The sequence below is a fragment of the Macaca thibetana genome, chromosome 6, assembly GCF_024542745.1.
Source record: "Macaca thibetana thibetana isolate TM-01 chromosome 6, ASM2454274v1, whole genome shotgun sequence".
NCBI classification, from domain to species: Eukaryota; Metazoa; Chordata; class Mammalia; order Primates; family Cercopithecidae; genus Macaca; species Macaca thibetana.
This window is the reverse complement of record NC_065583.1, coordinates 126,416,818-126,431,334: the sequence shown is the minus strand read 5'-3', so window position 1 is coordinate 126,431,334 and position 14,517 is coordinate 126,416,818. Positions and strand designations below refer to the sequence as shown.

The 14,517-nt window shown below is 38.4% G+C and overlaps 1 protein-coding gene across 50 annotated transcripts in view; it reads left to right on the top strand.

Annotated features, from left to right (window-relative positions):
- Nucleotides 1-14,517, top strand: part of NDUFS4 (NADH:ubiquinone oxidoreductase subunit S4) — a 696,041-nt gene that overhangs the window by 566,585 nt on the left and 114,939 nt on the right. For 29 of the 50 annotated variants that reach the window (XM_050794155.1, XM_050794130.1, XM_050794142.1 and 26 more), the window contains exon 2: nucleotides 8,437-8,539. In XM_050794155.1, the coding sequence (XP_050650112.1) occupies nucleotides 8,445-8,539 (95 nt within the window). In that variant the 5' untranslated portion in view covers nucleotides 8,437-8,444. Of the gene's footprint in view, nucleotides 1-8,425; nucleotides 8,540-14,517 lie in introns of all 50 variants that reach the window. The other 21 variants (XM_050794140.1, XM_050794119.1, XM_050794121.1 and 18 more) reach the window with 2 other exon arrangements.

The window sequence follows — 14,517 nt, the reverse complement described above, 5'->3', positions numbered from 1 at the left end:
ATGGATATTGACAAGAGGTGGAGACTGCCTCTTACAAAGAAACCTGAAAATGACCCATCCCCTTTCCCATCTCCTGTGCAGCTAAGATATAAGGATATGACTCAGATTCGGGCATTGAGATATATTTGCCTTGGATTTTGGAGAGGGAGCCACTGGGTGTCCAGGGCAGTGAAGGATCCACTTTGGAGATAGGTGGTAGTAGTGGTGGCAGCAGGCATAGTTTTCATGGACAGCAATGGTCTTGGTTCCAGATATGGGGTCTAGGAAGCTGTGCATCCTGTATTTAACACAATACTAGAGTCCTCACTGAACTACCTTTTGTGGCATAATTTGGCTTTGGTCCTGCTTTCTGCCTAGCTCACTTATTATTGCCCTTTTAAAATTTAGCTCAGTTCTTCAGACCTCTTGTGATTCGATTTCCCACTCAGTATGTTTTCAGTAACTCCCTTTACTGATGCTCCACTGACTGAGCTATTTGGGATCTTCGATAACTTTCTTTTTATAACCACAGTAGGTTTTTGTTGCTTACAACTATGAGTCCTGATAGATAAGAAAGTGGAGCAGAGTAAGGGGTTTGGTAGTAAGTGGTAGGTGTGAAGATTGGGAGCTTACCATTTTGGATAAGGTGGTTTGTTGGATTTCTGCCAGTTTGCTATCGGATTCCTTCCCTGCCTTTCCCTGTTCTGCTATTTATAAGATACAACTTCCCCTGAGTTCTCTTGACTTCTGGCTTCTACTTGCATTAGCTAATGGGAGGCACTGGCAGATTGGAGAGTACATTGGGGTTACTTATCCTTCCTCACCCTGCTTGGGGTGGGGTTATCCTTGGCAGTGGTTGCATTGTTTTCCCCATGATTTTAGTTCCTGTTAGACAGCATCTCCTTCCCTGATCCCAACTCCCGCTAAGCAGCCCTTGCTGTGGTTTCAAATCCCATTGGCTACCCCAGCTTTAGAGCTCTGGTAACACCCGTTTTCCCTGTGGTGTATCAGCTCTTAGGGGTGATAGCAGATGTTGCTGATTCTAATATTTGAGTTGCCTCATGATCTTCCTTGTTTAGTTCCTCAGAAATGCCATCACCTGTTTAAACAATTCCCCTAAATTAGATGTCCTCTGAAATATCTAAAGCAGTTTCTGTTTTCCTTACAAGACACTGACTGATATATACGTCAAGGAAAGCCTCACTGAAAAGGTGACATTTGATCAAAGACTTAAAGAATGGAGGGTGTTAGTCATGTTGATATGGGGGAAATGTATTCTAGGTAGAGGGAACAATCCATGCAAAGGCCCTAACCTGAAAACCTGCCTGGCATGTTTAAGAAAACAACAGAGAGAGGAAGAAAAAAGTAATAGCAGATGTAAGAGATCAACTCTGATGCTAGGACCCACTGGAGGGTATTGAGCAAGGGAGTGAAATGAATTGCCTTATATTTTTAAAAAGACTACTGTGGCAGCTGTATTGAGAATATGCTATAAGTGGGTAAGGATGAATGTAGGGAGACATATTAAAAGACTTGCAGCATTCCAGGCAAGAGATGATAGTAGCATGGACCTGTGTGCTAGCAATAGAGTGAGAAGTGGTCATATTCTAGTTTTACTTTGAAGGTAGAGTAAAATAAATAGTAAGTGTGTAGTGATGTCTCATCATGGTCTTAACTTATATTCATCTAATGGCTAATAATGTTGAAAACCTCTTCATGTGCCTACATGCCATCTGTATATTTCATTCAGTTAAATGTCTTGTATCTTTTGCCCAGTTTCTAAATGGCAATATTTGATTTTTTTTCCTGTTACATTTTGAGAGTTCTTTGTATATTCCAGATACAAGTTTTGTTAATACATAGTTCACAAATATTTTCTTCCATCTGTAGTTTCTCTTTTCATCCTCTTAACAGGATCTGTAGCAGAACAAATGTTTTTAATTTTGATGAAGTCTAGTTTTTATTTATTTATTTATTTAGAGACAGAGTTTCACTCTGTTGCTCAGGCCGGAGTGCAGTGGTGCGATTTTGGTTCTCTGCAACCTGTCTCCTGGGTTCAAGTTATTCTCCAGCCTCAGCCTCCCAAGTAGCTAGGATTACAGGTGTGTGCCACAACACCCAGCTAATTTTTGCATTTTTGGTAGATACCGGGTTTTCACCATGTTGGCCAGACTGGTCTCGAACTCCCCACCTCAGGTGGTCCACCCACCTCACCCTCCCAAAGTGTTGGGATTACAGGTGTGAGCCACTGCACCCAGCTATATCCATTTTTTTTTTAAATGCATAGATTTTGCTTTTGGTATGAGGTTGAAGAACTATTCACCAACCCTATGTCCTAAAGATTTTCTCCTACTTTCTTCTACAGGGCAGACTTACTGGAAAGATTTTATATAGGTGGTTCAGGATGGGATAATATCTAGTGCACAAGTGAAGGGACTAGCTTTAAATAGAGGGAGGGATAATTTATATACGATAATAGGAGGGAAGGTAGAATACGTGAGTGCAGCTGCTGGCAAGTGATAATGTAGTGAGTATCTGAAGAAGTCCTCTATTGATTGCTCCACTTTTCTCAGTGACGTAGGAAAGTCATTGCAAGAATTGAGAGCTGGAGGGATTCGAGGAGAGAGAACAAGGTGTGAAAGATCCACATAATAAAGTGAGAAAATTAATGGGATAAGAATGCAAAGAAGTTTAATATAATTGCCAAGTAGCAATATGGCCAACTTGAAGTTTATGGTCAAGTGAGACAAATCAGTATGGTTTGATACTTGCCTCCAGTCCTGTTCACTTGTATGGGTGCAGGTGCAGAATAGAAAGAGAGTTGGATTTAATTTAGGTGGCAGTTTTGCTAAGTCCAAAGAAAAAAGAGAAACAGACAGGAGAGTCATGAGCAGAAGTATAATAGTTGGCCATAGAATTGAACCTGGGTAAAAGAAGAAGGTCCTCATCAAAGGAGTGGAGAACAGGAAAATGGTGGTAGGATCAAAGGATTGGCATTTCTTATGGAATCAGATGATGGTTAGAGATCCAGGCTTCTTCCACATCATTATTCTTTCATCATTAAGTATAGATATCATCCTCACGATCTGAGTTTTCACACTTACCTCCAGGCAGCAGGATAAAAGAATTAAAGGAGGGGAAAAGAAGTGTGACTCTTATCTGTATTTAAAGGAAGTTTCCCAGAAGTTGTCACATGATACTGCCCCCTTGTATTTCAATGGCCAGAACCTAGTTACACGGCTACTCCAAGCTATAAAGAGGCTGAAAAATAAAGTCTTTATTCCAGAAACCAGTAAAAATAAAATAAAATAAAATAAAATAACAGGTTATATTACCAACAAAAGGGGGAGAAAATATATTGAGGCAGGCAATTACTATATTTCTTTGATTCTAAGATGTGCTTTTTCCCACAGTTTACCTCTCTGAAATCAAGATATATAATTAGTGCTATGTTATGGTTCAATTGCTGTGTTTTTTTCTTTCTTAATAGTACAGAAAATAATGGAGCCTTTTACAGTTGATGACAGGTATTAGAAGAAAGATGATAGTACGTATCTTGCCAAGGCAGAGATACTGAGGGGAAGAACAGATTTTCTTGGGGCAAGAGAAAGGGGAGAAATAGAATGAGTTTGGTTTTGTATATGTTAAGTTTGAGAATGACCTATATACAGTTGAAAATTTAAGGGTGAAACTCAAGCAGGTGATGAAGTATGTTCTGAAATTTATGTGGGAAAATTCCTTGAGTTCTTAAGAATTTGATTATTTGTACCTCTTGTTTTCCAAAAATAATTTCAAGTGACAGATCTTCACTATAGGTAGAAATTCTTTCATTTGTTGCCAAAACCTCAGCTGCACTGCTAGATGTCATGATAATTTTATAAGATGATAAGGTATTAAGTTTTTCAAATAAATTAGCAGTGAAAAATGAGATGTGATTAAAAAAATTAGTTTGTAGCCAATAAAGTGATGGTGGAATTTTGTCGTGTCTATAGTAATCGTATGTGAAACTTTTGATAGAAATGTCTGGTTTTAATTTATTTTTTTCTGAATGCTTTACTAAAGACCCATGTGCAAGCGGAAAAATTAAAAACAGACAACCTCAGATCCACTGTAACTTTCACATGCCATCAAAAAGTCTAAGATAAATGTTTCTTTTGGCCATCATGGATGAAGTGCAAGCAAAAAGTAAAGTCAATTTACATTTTAATACTCCTATTTGAAATAATAAAACAGTATTTGGACATAGGCATTTTACTAGCTTGCTGATAGAAGGTATAGTTTGGTTGAAGTTATGAAAAAAACGCACACAGCAAATTATTTCTGTTCCATTCTCAGGTCTGTATCCTTATCTGAAATGTAAGAAAAAAGGAAATGAAAGAGGTTATTACATTTTTTTAATGCAAGCTCAGTAAAAGGTAAATTTATGTTTTCGGGTATCTTGCTAGCAACATGGAGCTCCTATCCCCAATATCTCACCAAGTTCTTCAGGAAACAGAAACTGATCGAACATGAAATTTTAGAAACTAATAAGATCTGTAGACCCAAGAGATTAATCACATTAATTTGTACTAGCTTTTCCTAAGCAAAAATAGCAAATAGAGATAGCACTGGTTTTTTTTTTTTTCATTTTTTGACATTTTAAAAGTTCCAGTTAGTTTCATTCACTTATTCCATATATCCTTTGGAGCCTACTATATGTGAGGGACTAGGCTAGTCCCTCACAGGGAAATTCATGAATGAAATTCATTCATTCAGGTGCTACGAAGAAGGAAGATATGATGCTAGGAGACTCTACAGAAAGAGTTGACATAAAGGAAAGTCAGAGAAGTACTTTTCACATAAGAGCATCGGAAAAGATGTTTCTAGATGCAGAATATCTAACTAATGGAGGTTTAAACAATTAAGTCATTTACTATCTCATGTAACAGGAAGTTTGGAGGTATTTTCATCAGGTTTGGTTTAGAAGTCGGTTCAGGATTGGCTCAATGATGTCAACAAAGCCCTAGACTCTTTTCCTCTCTTTATTCTTCCACCTCTTCTTGCTAGCTAAGTTCTTATGCTTGTCCCCTCAAGTTCAGAAGATGCCACAATTCTAGGCATTATGTTCTCATACAACTGAATTCAGAGGCAGGAAAAGAGGTATTTCTTCTTGTATGTCTTTTTTTTTTTTTTTTTTCCGGAAGTCTTTTTTCTCAAAAGGGATTTCAGATCCCGTTGGCTTTGGACATGTTCATGTGCTACCTGTAGGAGCTCATGGGAAAGCCAACATAGAGCAACTTTAGTGTCTATCATTGGAGTCAGGCTCTGTCAGCAAGGATGGTGGAGGTGAAAAATGCCTGTAAAACGTAATTTCTACTACGGGGAGTGACTCTGAAGGATGTGACTCACAGCTGTGATTTGAAGGGCAAGGAAGATGACTACAGAAGAGGCAAAGAAGTGGACTCCAGTAGTTAATATCTTCTGGGGCAGCACATTGAAATAACAAAAATGGCACTTGGACCTAGACATTCTATTAAGGTTAATGGTACAGCCTGTGGTATAGGTGAGATAGTATAAACAAATAAATGCACATATCAAGTTATTTCTGTTCCATTCTAAGACCTATGTCCTGTATGTAAGGTCAGAAAGGACCTCAGGAATGGGCAGCTGAGGGAATCCAGCAGAAGGTGAAGGGAATCAAAGATTCCACTGGAGTGCTGGCAATGCTGATGTTGGATTATGGACTGCATGAAAGACAAAGAGACTAGAGACTGGGGGCTTTCCTGGGGAATTCAGATCCATGGAAGTTGGGGACTAGAATAGGTAGTAGGTGGAGAGGTTGAGCTTTGGTTGATAGGGCCAGTAACAGGGCTATAGTAAGTTGCTCTTATGAACACTGGGACACATCCCGTTACTTCTTGACATAGAAAATCTTTATTAAAATTCACCCAGACACCAAAGCCACCCTTGGGCTTAAAATTTCTCTCTGAAATAGAGAACCCAGAAATAGCCACACACAAGTATGGCCAACTGATATTTTGACAAAGGTGCAAAAGGTACTCTACGGAAGAAGGCTAAACTTTTCAATAAGTAATGCTAGAGTAATTGGATAGCCACCAGCAAAAACCTGAACCGAAACCTCACACCTATTAATGGAAAACTTAACTCACAAAAATGAACCCAAAATGAGCCATAGACTTAAATGTAAAAGGTAAAACTAAAACAACCTTTGAAAGAAAACAAGACAAAATCTTTAGGATGTAGGATTAGAGAATAGTTCTCGGACATGACACCAAAAGCACAATCCATAAATTTAAAAAATGAATAAACTGGACTTCATCAAAATTAAAAATATTTGTTCTGTGGCAGATCTTGTTAAGAAAATGAAAATACAAACTGCAGATTGAAGAAAATATTTGTGAATCATGCATCTGACAAAAGACACATCTAATATATGAAGAACTCTCAGAATGTTACAGGAAAAAAACAAATAATACTAATTAGAAAAAGGGCAAAAGACATAAGATATTTAACTGAATGGAATATACAGATGGCAGATAAAAACATGAAAAGATATTCAAGATTATTAGCCACCAGGGGAATAAATGTAAAACTGTGATGAGGTATTACCATACATTTATTATTTACTTTAGCTCAGCTAAAATAAAAATAATAATAGAAAATGCTGGTGAGGATACGAAGAAACTGGATCTCTCATACATTGCTGGAGGGAATGTAAAATGTTACAGTCACTCTGGAAAATAGATTCTAATTTCTTTAAAAAATGAAACATACATGTATCACATGACCCGGCAATTGCACTTTTGGGCATGTATCTCAGAGAAATGAAGATTTCTGTCCACATAAAAACCCGTATTCAATTATTCACAGCAGTTTTATTTGTAATAGCCCCAAATGGGAAATAACCAAAAGGTTCTGCAATAGGTGAATGGTTAAACAAATTGTGGTACATCCATGCTGTGGAGGAATATTACTCAGCAATAAAAAAGGAATGAACTACTGATAAATGCAACAACTTGCATGGGTCTCAAGTGCATTATGCTAAGTGAAAGCAGCCAATCTCAGAAGGTCACATACTGCATAAGTCCATTTATATAACATCTCAAAATATCAAAATTATAAAATCAGAAACAGAGATCACTAGGGTTAGGAGGGCAGGTGTTACTAAAAAGGTTAGCACCAGGGAGATCTTTGTGAGGGTGGAATAGTTCTGTATCTTGATCATGGTGGTGGTTACACAAAATATGTAATAGAATGATATAGGACTATACAAATACTTTATATCAATGCCAGTTTCCTGGCTTTGATACTGTACTAGAGTTATATGAGATGTAATCACTGGGGGAAACAGGTACACAAGACATCTCTGTACTGTCTTTGCAACTTCATGTGAATCTACAACTATTTCAAAATGAAAAGTTTAAAAGAAAATTTTCTCTGAGGCATCTCTCTCTTGCTTTCTTTCATCCTGTGCATTTCTCTTTACCCGAGTATGACTTTTTTTCTTTCTTTCCCCCTTTCCCTTATGTACTGGGTTTTCCTTTAACCCATAATGCCAAACTAAGTCATTCCCCATCCTCCTGTTGTTCCTATTTATTTAATGAAGGTTATGCTTTCATGTGCTTAATTTTAAAAGCAGGAAAATACTAACTCTTTAAACAAATTTCTTAAAAAACAAAATCCAAAACTAACCTGCTTTTTATTTTATATAATTCAGTTAATCATTGTTCTTTAAGGTCAGAAGTCCACAATACAAACATGTTTCCAACACTTGTATTGGAAGATAATTTTTGTCGTATACGCATGGAGCATTAATATCATTCTTCATGTCTATGGATTATGAACGCACATTTAGGATTTACTGGGGAAACAATGACATAAAATATTATGTTCTATTGATTCTTCATATAAATCTACATGTCAAAAATAATCCTTTGCCAGATCATGTATCTAGATTTTTCGTTTGGAAAATATGAACATTACAACTACAGAACATCAAACTGAATGCAGCCCTGTCCTGAGGGCTTGCAAAGTGAATCTGGCAATACTTTGGAAAAGTACTACTTTAGATTCTAAAGGACCCAAAGAGCTCTCCGGCTTTTCCAGTGGGCTCAGCCCCAACCATTCTAATTTCTTCAATAAATTACGACTTGCAGGTGTTTAAATATGCAAGTATCTTTTGATCTTTTCATTATCATTGTAAAACACCAGTCCTAACAAGCAGTAAAGATTACACTTTATGGCGGTAATATTTACATTTAATGCACTTCTGCATTTCTTCCCACACATTTTTCGTCTTAATTCTTTCAACTAAACGTTTACCCTCTTTTTTTAAGCCTCAGTATTAAAAAGAAAATAAAATCCCACAGAATTTCGCAACATTGCGATTGCACTAGCTTGAGAACGAAGGAAGTTAGTCCCTTGTGGTGATCCGTCCTTTCATCCTGGTGTTTGCCTGCAGCAAGATGGCGGCGGTCTCAATGTCAGTGGCGCTGAGGCAGGCGTTGTGGCGAAAGGTAGTGGCTGTAGCTGCCCTTTCCGTTTCCAGGGTTCCGACCAGGTAACAGAATTGTCACACTTTTCTTCAAGCTTCTTGGGTCCCTCCACTTTTGCGGAGTCTCTGCTGGCTGAATTCCGGAGGAGGCCTCGGGGAAAGCGTCCTCTGCTGACCCTTTTCTCGGGAGAGGTCGGGCGGACTAGGGACTGTCTGCTATCAATGGGCGCTGGCCAGGCGAGTGAGGGCGTGAGTGAGAGGCCGGGGAGGAGGACCTGTGGTGTTCTGGAAGCTTTTGGCTTGTGGCTGAGGGAGAGGGTCCATGGGGAGGATTTGCCGCCGGAGCTGCAAGCTGAACCTTAGCTTAGAAGGAGAGGTGTCTCACTGATTTCTGTCTTCACTTTCTGCATCCCTTCCATTTGTCACCTGTTTGCCCACGCAGCACTCCAGTCCTTACAGAAGGGTTAAATCACGTATTCCTTCCATGGTTTTAAGTGGTTTTAATTTGGTTTCTGCATAGGAAAGTTGTTTATTCATCAGTCTGCTTGGGAGGAAAACTTGTTTGGAATTCAGTGTTAGTAAAAATATCACGGTTAGTGATATTGGAAGGTAATTTTTAAAAGGCTGGTGGTAATGCCCGGAAGTTTTCTAGGGATTTTATTAAAACCTCACAATAATTGAGGGATTGAATTGAGTTGTTGAGAGCTCTTTGCGTCCTTGAGAACCTAAAGTAGTACTCTTCCAAAGTATTGTCAGATTCAGTTGTCAGTTGATTGTTACTGTGTTTCCTTGAAACATTTTTGTGATGATTTTTTTTCGGCCGTATTAACCTTCCATTTTCTGTTTTTCAGAATTTTCCAGAGCTTTATTATAGTACTACTATACATACATACACACACATATTAGAACAAAGATTAGAAAGGCTGGATGGAGAGATTTGAAGGGGGTAGGAGGGGGATGCAAGTGGTTAAAGGTTGAAAAGAAAGTCTAATGGAATGCTAATTGATTTAGTGTTAAATAAATATAAATGGAATGCAGAAAATTAGGATGAGTTAATTCGGAAGAATTTTTAAGGATGAGTTTTATTAAGGTTTAAATAATGGGTGTTGAGTGGGAAAGAAGAGAGTGTCCCAGTAGGGTCCGTGGCTTGTGAAAAGGCTTGAAAGCTTTAGTAAAACGATTACTAAATACATGGAATATAGTCACTCAAAAGTAAGGGTGCTAAGGTTAGGGAAAGGCAAATGATGTTTGTAGTTAAGTGTTCCATATATGGAAAGTATTTTTCTTTTTTCTTTTCTTTTTTTTCTTTTTTGAGATATAGTCTCACTCTGTCGCCCAGGCTGGAGTGCAGTGGCGCGATCTGGGTTCACTGCAACCTCCGCCTCCCGAGTTCAAGCATTCTCCTGCCGCAGCCTCCTGAGTAGCTGAGATTACAGGCGCGCACCACCACGCCTGGCTAATTTTTGTATTTTTAGTGGAGACGGGGTCTCACCATGTTGGTCAGCCTGGGTTGAGTATTTTTCTAAGGTAAAATACTGGTTAAGGTAAAACACTGGTTAACTTAGAGTAATATAGCGGTGACCAAGATTAGCCCTTCCCTTCGTACACACTATAGGGATTAATTGTGCATTCCCAGATAATAATGTATTCATGGTAGCCCCAGAACTGAAAACAAGTTTGATGGGACCACTGGTTTATGGCTAATCAAAACATGGCTGTAATTTTAAGTCACAGCCATTTTGTCAGCAATTATAGTAATTGAAGTTAAGATGATATTAGAATTTTGAAACTCTGATGATAATTATTACTGCATATCCAAACTTAAGAGTTTTTGCTTGCAAATGTAAGAGATTTGAAAATAAATCATTTAATCTTGAAAAAAATCTTAGCATAACGCCAAAGAAGACATTTTCTAAATACAAATTAACACATTTATTTGTTTTCTGTGCCACATTTTTACCCCAAGAGCTTGTCATGTTCATCTTAATTTGAGGGAGATTTATAGACCCTCTCCCTTACATATTGTTTGTTCTTCGCCGTTAAGCATTCTTTTTCCATTATGATTTGATAGTAATGAGGATCCGAAAAAGGTGAGTAGAAAGAACCAATTAATGGGAAAATCTACATCTAAAATTCATTTTACTGTAATGCTTAGAAAAACATTTGCAAATCATGTAACATTTCAGATCATTTGAGTAGAATATGGGAAGTGGAATCAGTAAGGTAAGGAGTGGAGTAGGGAACTGAAGAAAAGGATGCTGTTAGCTGCTACTTTAACTTATGAATTCAATTATAGTATATCATCAGTAAAAAGCAAAACAAAGAATGCAACAACATATACACACAAGAGAAAAAAGTAATGTGAGTGATTCACCTGATCTAATGTGGGTGATTCACCTAATCTAGTTACTCACTGAGCTTGTGCCGTAGTGTTGGTCTCGGTTTCCGTGTGCTTCTCATTTCCCTGTACTGAATGTGAGAAGGGAAAAAAACGGGTTAAATTGTTTACATTATTATTATTTTTTTTTTGATATGTAGTTTCGCTCTGTCCCAGTTTAGAGTGCAATGGCGCAATCTCAGCTCACTGCAACCTCTGCCTCCCAGGTTCAAGCGATTCTCCCGCCCCAGCCTCCGGAGTAGCTGGGATTACAGGTGCCCGCCACCACGCCCAGCTAATTTTTGTATTTTTAGTAGAGACGGAGTTTCACCGTGTTAGCCAGGCTGGTCTCAAACTCCTAACCTCAGATGATCCACCCGCCCGGGCCTCCCAGAGGGCTGGGATGACGGGTAAGCCACCGCGCCCGTCCCTAAATTGTCTACATTTATCCTTACTTTCCCTGACTTTCCTAAGGGATTTTCCAGGGTAAATTTAACTATTCTAAATGCATTTATCAGGCAGATGAAATGGCACTGTATTTCAAAATAGCAATACTTAAGATATTTGATGCAGTGCTGTTATTATTTATTTACTTATTTAAGTATCTTCATGTATATTTATCTCACCTCAGTATTTACTAGGTCTTGTATTTTCCTCCAACAAGTCTTTAGGGTGTTAAGTCACCAGAGGATTTTAATTAATGACTGGTGGGGACTGAGTGTATGGGACCTGTTTGTGAGGCCTCTTTTATGCCCTGATAAAGCAGGCTTTATTCTGTTGCTGTATTTCGTTCTTCAGCATTATATAAGGTAGCATGAAATTGAGTCTTCAATTCGATGGGGAATTGAATTTGGACCCTCCAATTAGTAAGCAGTCCTTAAGATTGACAAGAATTCTGTGTATGTTAACAGCTTGCTGGGAAATAGGCTAAGCTCAGATTTAGGACAATTCAGACCAATAGGTTCACTTCTACCTCAGATAAACTAAATTCCTCTCTGAGGGGCAGCTATTTTTGCTATCTTTATAACACATTCAAGCCAGAGTTTGAGAGCTTGAAAGGTTTCTAGTATGTTTTCTGATAGGTTTATTTGTTTTGTTTCTTTTCCTCTTTCCAAATGCCCATACTTAGTCAGTTTTCATCAGTAGCAGACATCTTCGTTTAATTTTTGTTAGAAAAATTATTATTAGTTTTTGAGACACAGTCTCATTCTGTTGCTCAGGCTGGAGTGCAGTGGCACAATCTTGGCTAATGCAGTCTCCACCCTCTGGGCTCAGGTGATCCTCCTGCCTTAGCCTTCACAAGTAGCTGGGACTATAGGTGTGCTTGCCACCACGCCCGGCTAATTTTTGCATTTTCAGTACAGATGGAGTTTCACACTGGTCTTGAACACCTGACCACAAGTGATCCGCCCGCCTTGGCCTCCCAAAATGTTGGGATTACAGGCATGAGCCACCGTACCCAACCGGAAAATTAAATATTTTGATATGTAATGTCTGGCATATAGTAAGCCTTCCCTAAATAAATGGTAATTTTATTATCGGTTTGAATAGTCTGAATATTTTTCATTTCTTTAATCTTGGTCATAAGTATTTTGATAGATTGTGTTATTGTTCAAAGTATTCACTACCATTATGTGTAACAGGATTACATATCCAAAAACCACTGGCCAAATGACTTGCTTTATCCAGTGAAATGTTAGTGGAAATAATATACCATGTCAAACAGGAGCTTTGAGAGCTGTCCTGTGTTTTGTCATATTCCTTTTCCCTCTGATGTGAGGTAGGCATACTCTAGGTGGGGTCTGCTGTTTTAGCCCACATCTTGGATTGTAGACTACATAGCACAAAGCAGAAACTGATTCTTGTTGCAAGATTTTATAGAATATAAATTGAGTGAAAAATAAACCTTTGCTGTAAGCCACAAAAGTGTTTGGTTGTTGGTTACCTCAGCATTGCAACCTATACTGACTCTATTTTATATACACGCATATTTGCAATTGCACAGGTTTTAGCACATGAACTGGTATATCAGCAGTGAGGTTTCAAGCTTTTTGAGGACATGACCACATTTTTATTTATTTTTGTGTACTTCATGGCATCTAGTGTAATGGCTTGCATGTAGCAGGTAAATGCTTATCTTACAGATGAATAAATACATATTTAGAGATGAGTGGTTGTGAGGAAAAGCAGGGAGCATTACACAGTGTTTCTTTTAATAGCCTCATCAGCGATAGCCAGGTAGGCACTAACCTACATAAATATGAATATAAACTATATACAACACGTATTCTTTCTAATTATTTGCAATTGTCTGAGTGTAGGATATTCACCTAGAACTCTCTTAACTTTTGGATTGAAGTTGTCTTATGAATAGCTTTTGTACTCATACACTTTGACAGTGTTCAGACACTTCTTTTGTATTCAAATTTAAAAATGCAAGAGGAAATGAATCTATTTGGGAAGGGGTACCCTTGGAACATGAGAACTTTTTTGGAGTAAGAGTAACTTTGTGAAGTTTTAGAAAGTTAGTAATATGGCCAGGTGCGGTGGCTCACGCCTGTAATCCTAGCACTTTGGGAGGCCGAGGCGGGTGGATCATGAGGTCAGGATTTGGAGACCAGCCTGGTCAACATGGTGAAATGCCGTCTCTACTAAAAAATACAAAAATTAGCTGGGTGCGTTGGCGGGTGCCTGTAATCCCAGCTACTCGGGAGGCTGAGGCAGGAGAATCGCTTGAACCTGGGAGGCGGAGGTTGCAGTGACACGAGATCGCGCCTCTGCACTCTAGCCTGGGTGACAGGGCAAGACTCCAAAAAAAAAAGTTAATACATGGAACTTAATGGAGAAAGATGGAGCAACTTGGTTCCTGTATAGTACTTGCTAGAAGAGATCTGTTTGGTATGAGGTATACATAGAATTTAGACAGAATGCATATTGTCTGTACTGAATACAAACAATTTCAAATGGAAGAGCTTCTAAAATAGATCCCTTGATAGAAGCTGAGAATGGTTTATTCTGAGTAAAATTAATTCCAAGTAACATTTACTTTTAATTTACTGTGTATCAGCTACTGTGCCAAGGATTTCACCTGTATTGTCTCATATGTTTCCCACACTAATCCTATCAACTCAGGTGTTGTAATCCTTATTTTTCAGATGAGGAAACAGGTACAGAAGTGAAATTACTTAAGTTTACATTGCCAGGAAATGATTGGTTCCAGGACTCCTCAAGGACAACAAAATCCGTGGATGCTCAAGTCCCTGATTTAAGATGGTGTAGTATTTGCGTATAAGTTCTGCACGTCCTCCTATATACTTTAAATCATCTCTAGATTACTTATGATACCTAATACAATGTAAGTGCTTTGTAAATAATTGTTATCTTGTATTGTTTAGGAAATAATGACAAGAAAAAAGACTGTACATGATTAAGTACAATATCTGTAAAGATAAGTACAGATGCAGTTATTCCCCCCCGCCGAGTGTTTTATTTATTTATTTATTTTATTATTTTTTTTTGAGATGGAGTCTTGCTTCGTCACCCAGGCTGGAATGCAGTGGCGCGATCTCGGCTCACTGCGACCTCTGCCTCCCGGGTTCAAGCAATTCTCCTGCCTCAGCCTCCCGAGTAGCTGGTATTACAGGCACGCACCACCACGCCCAGCTAA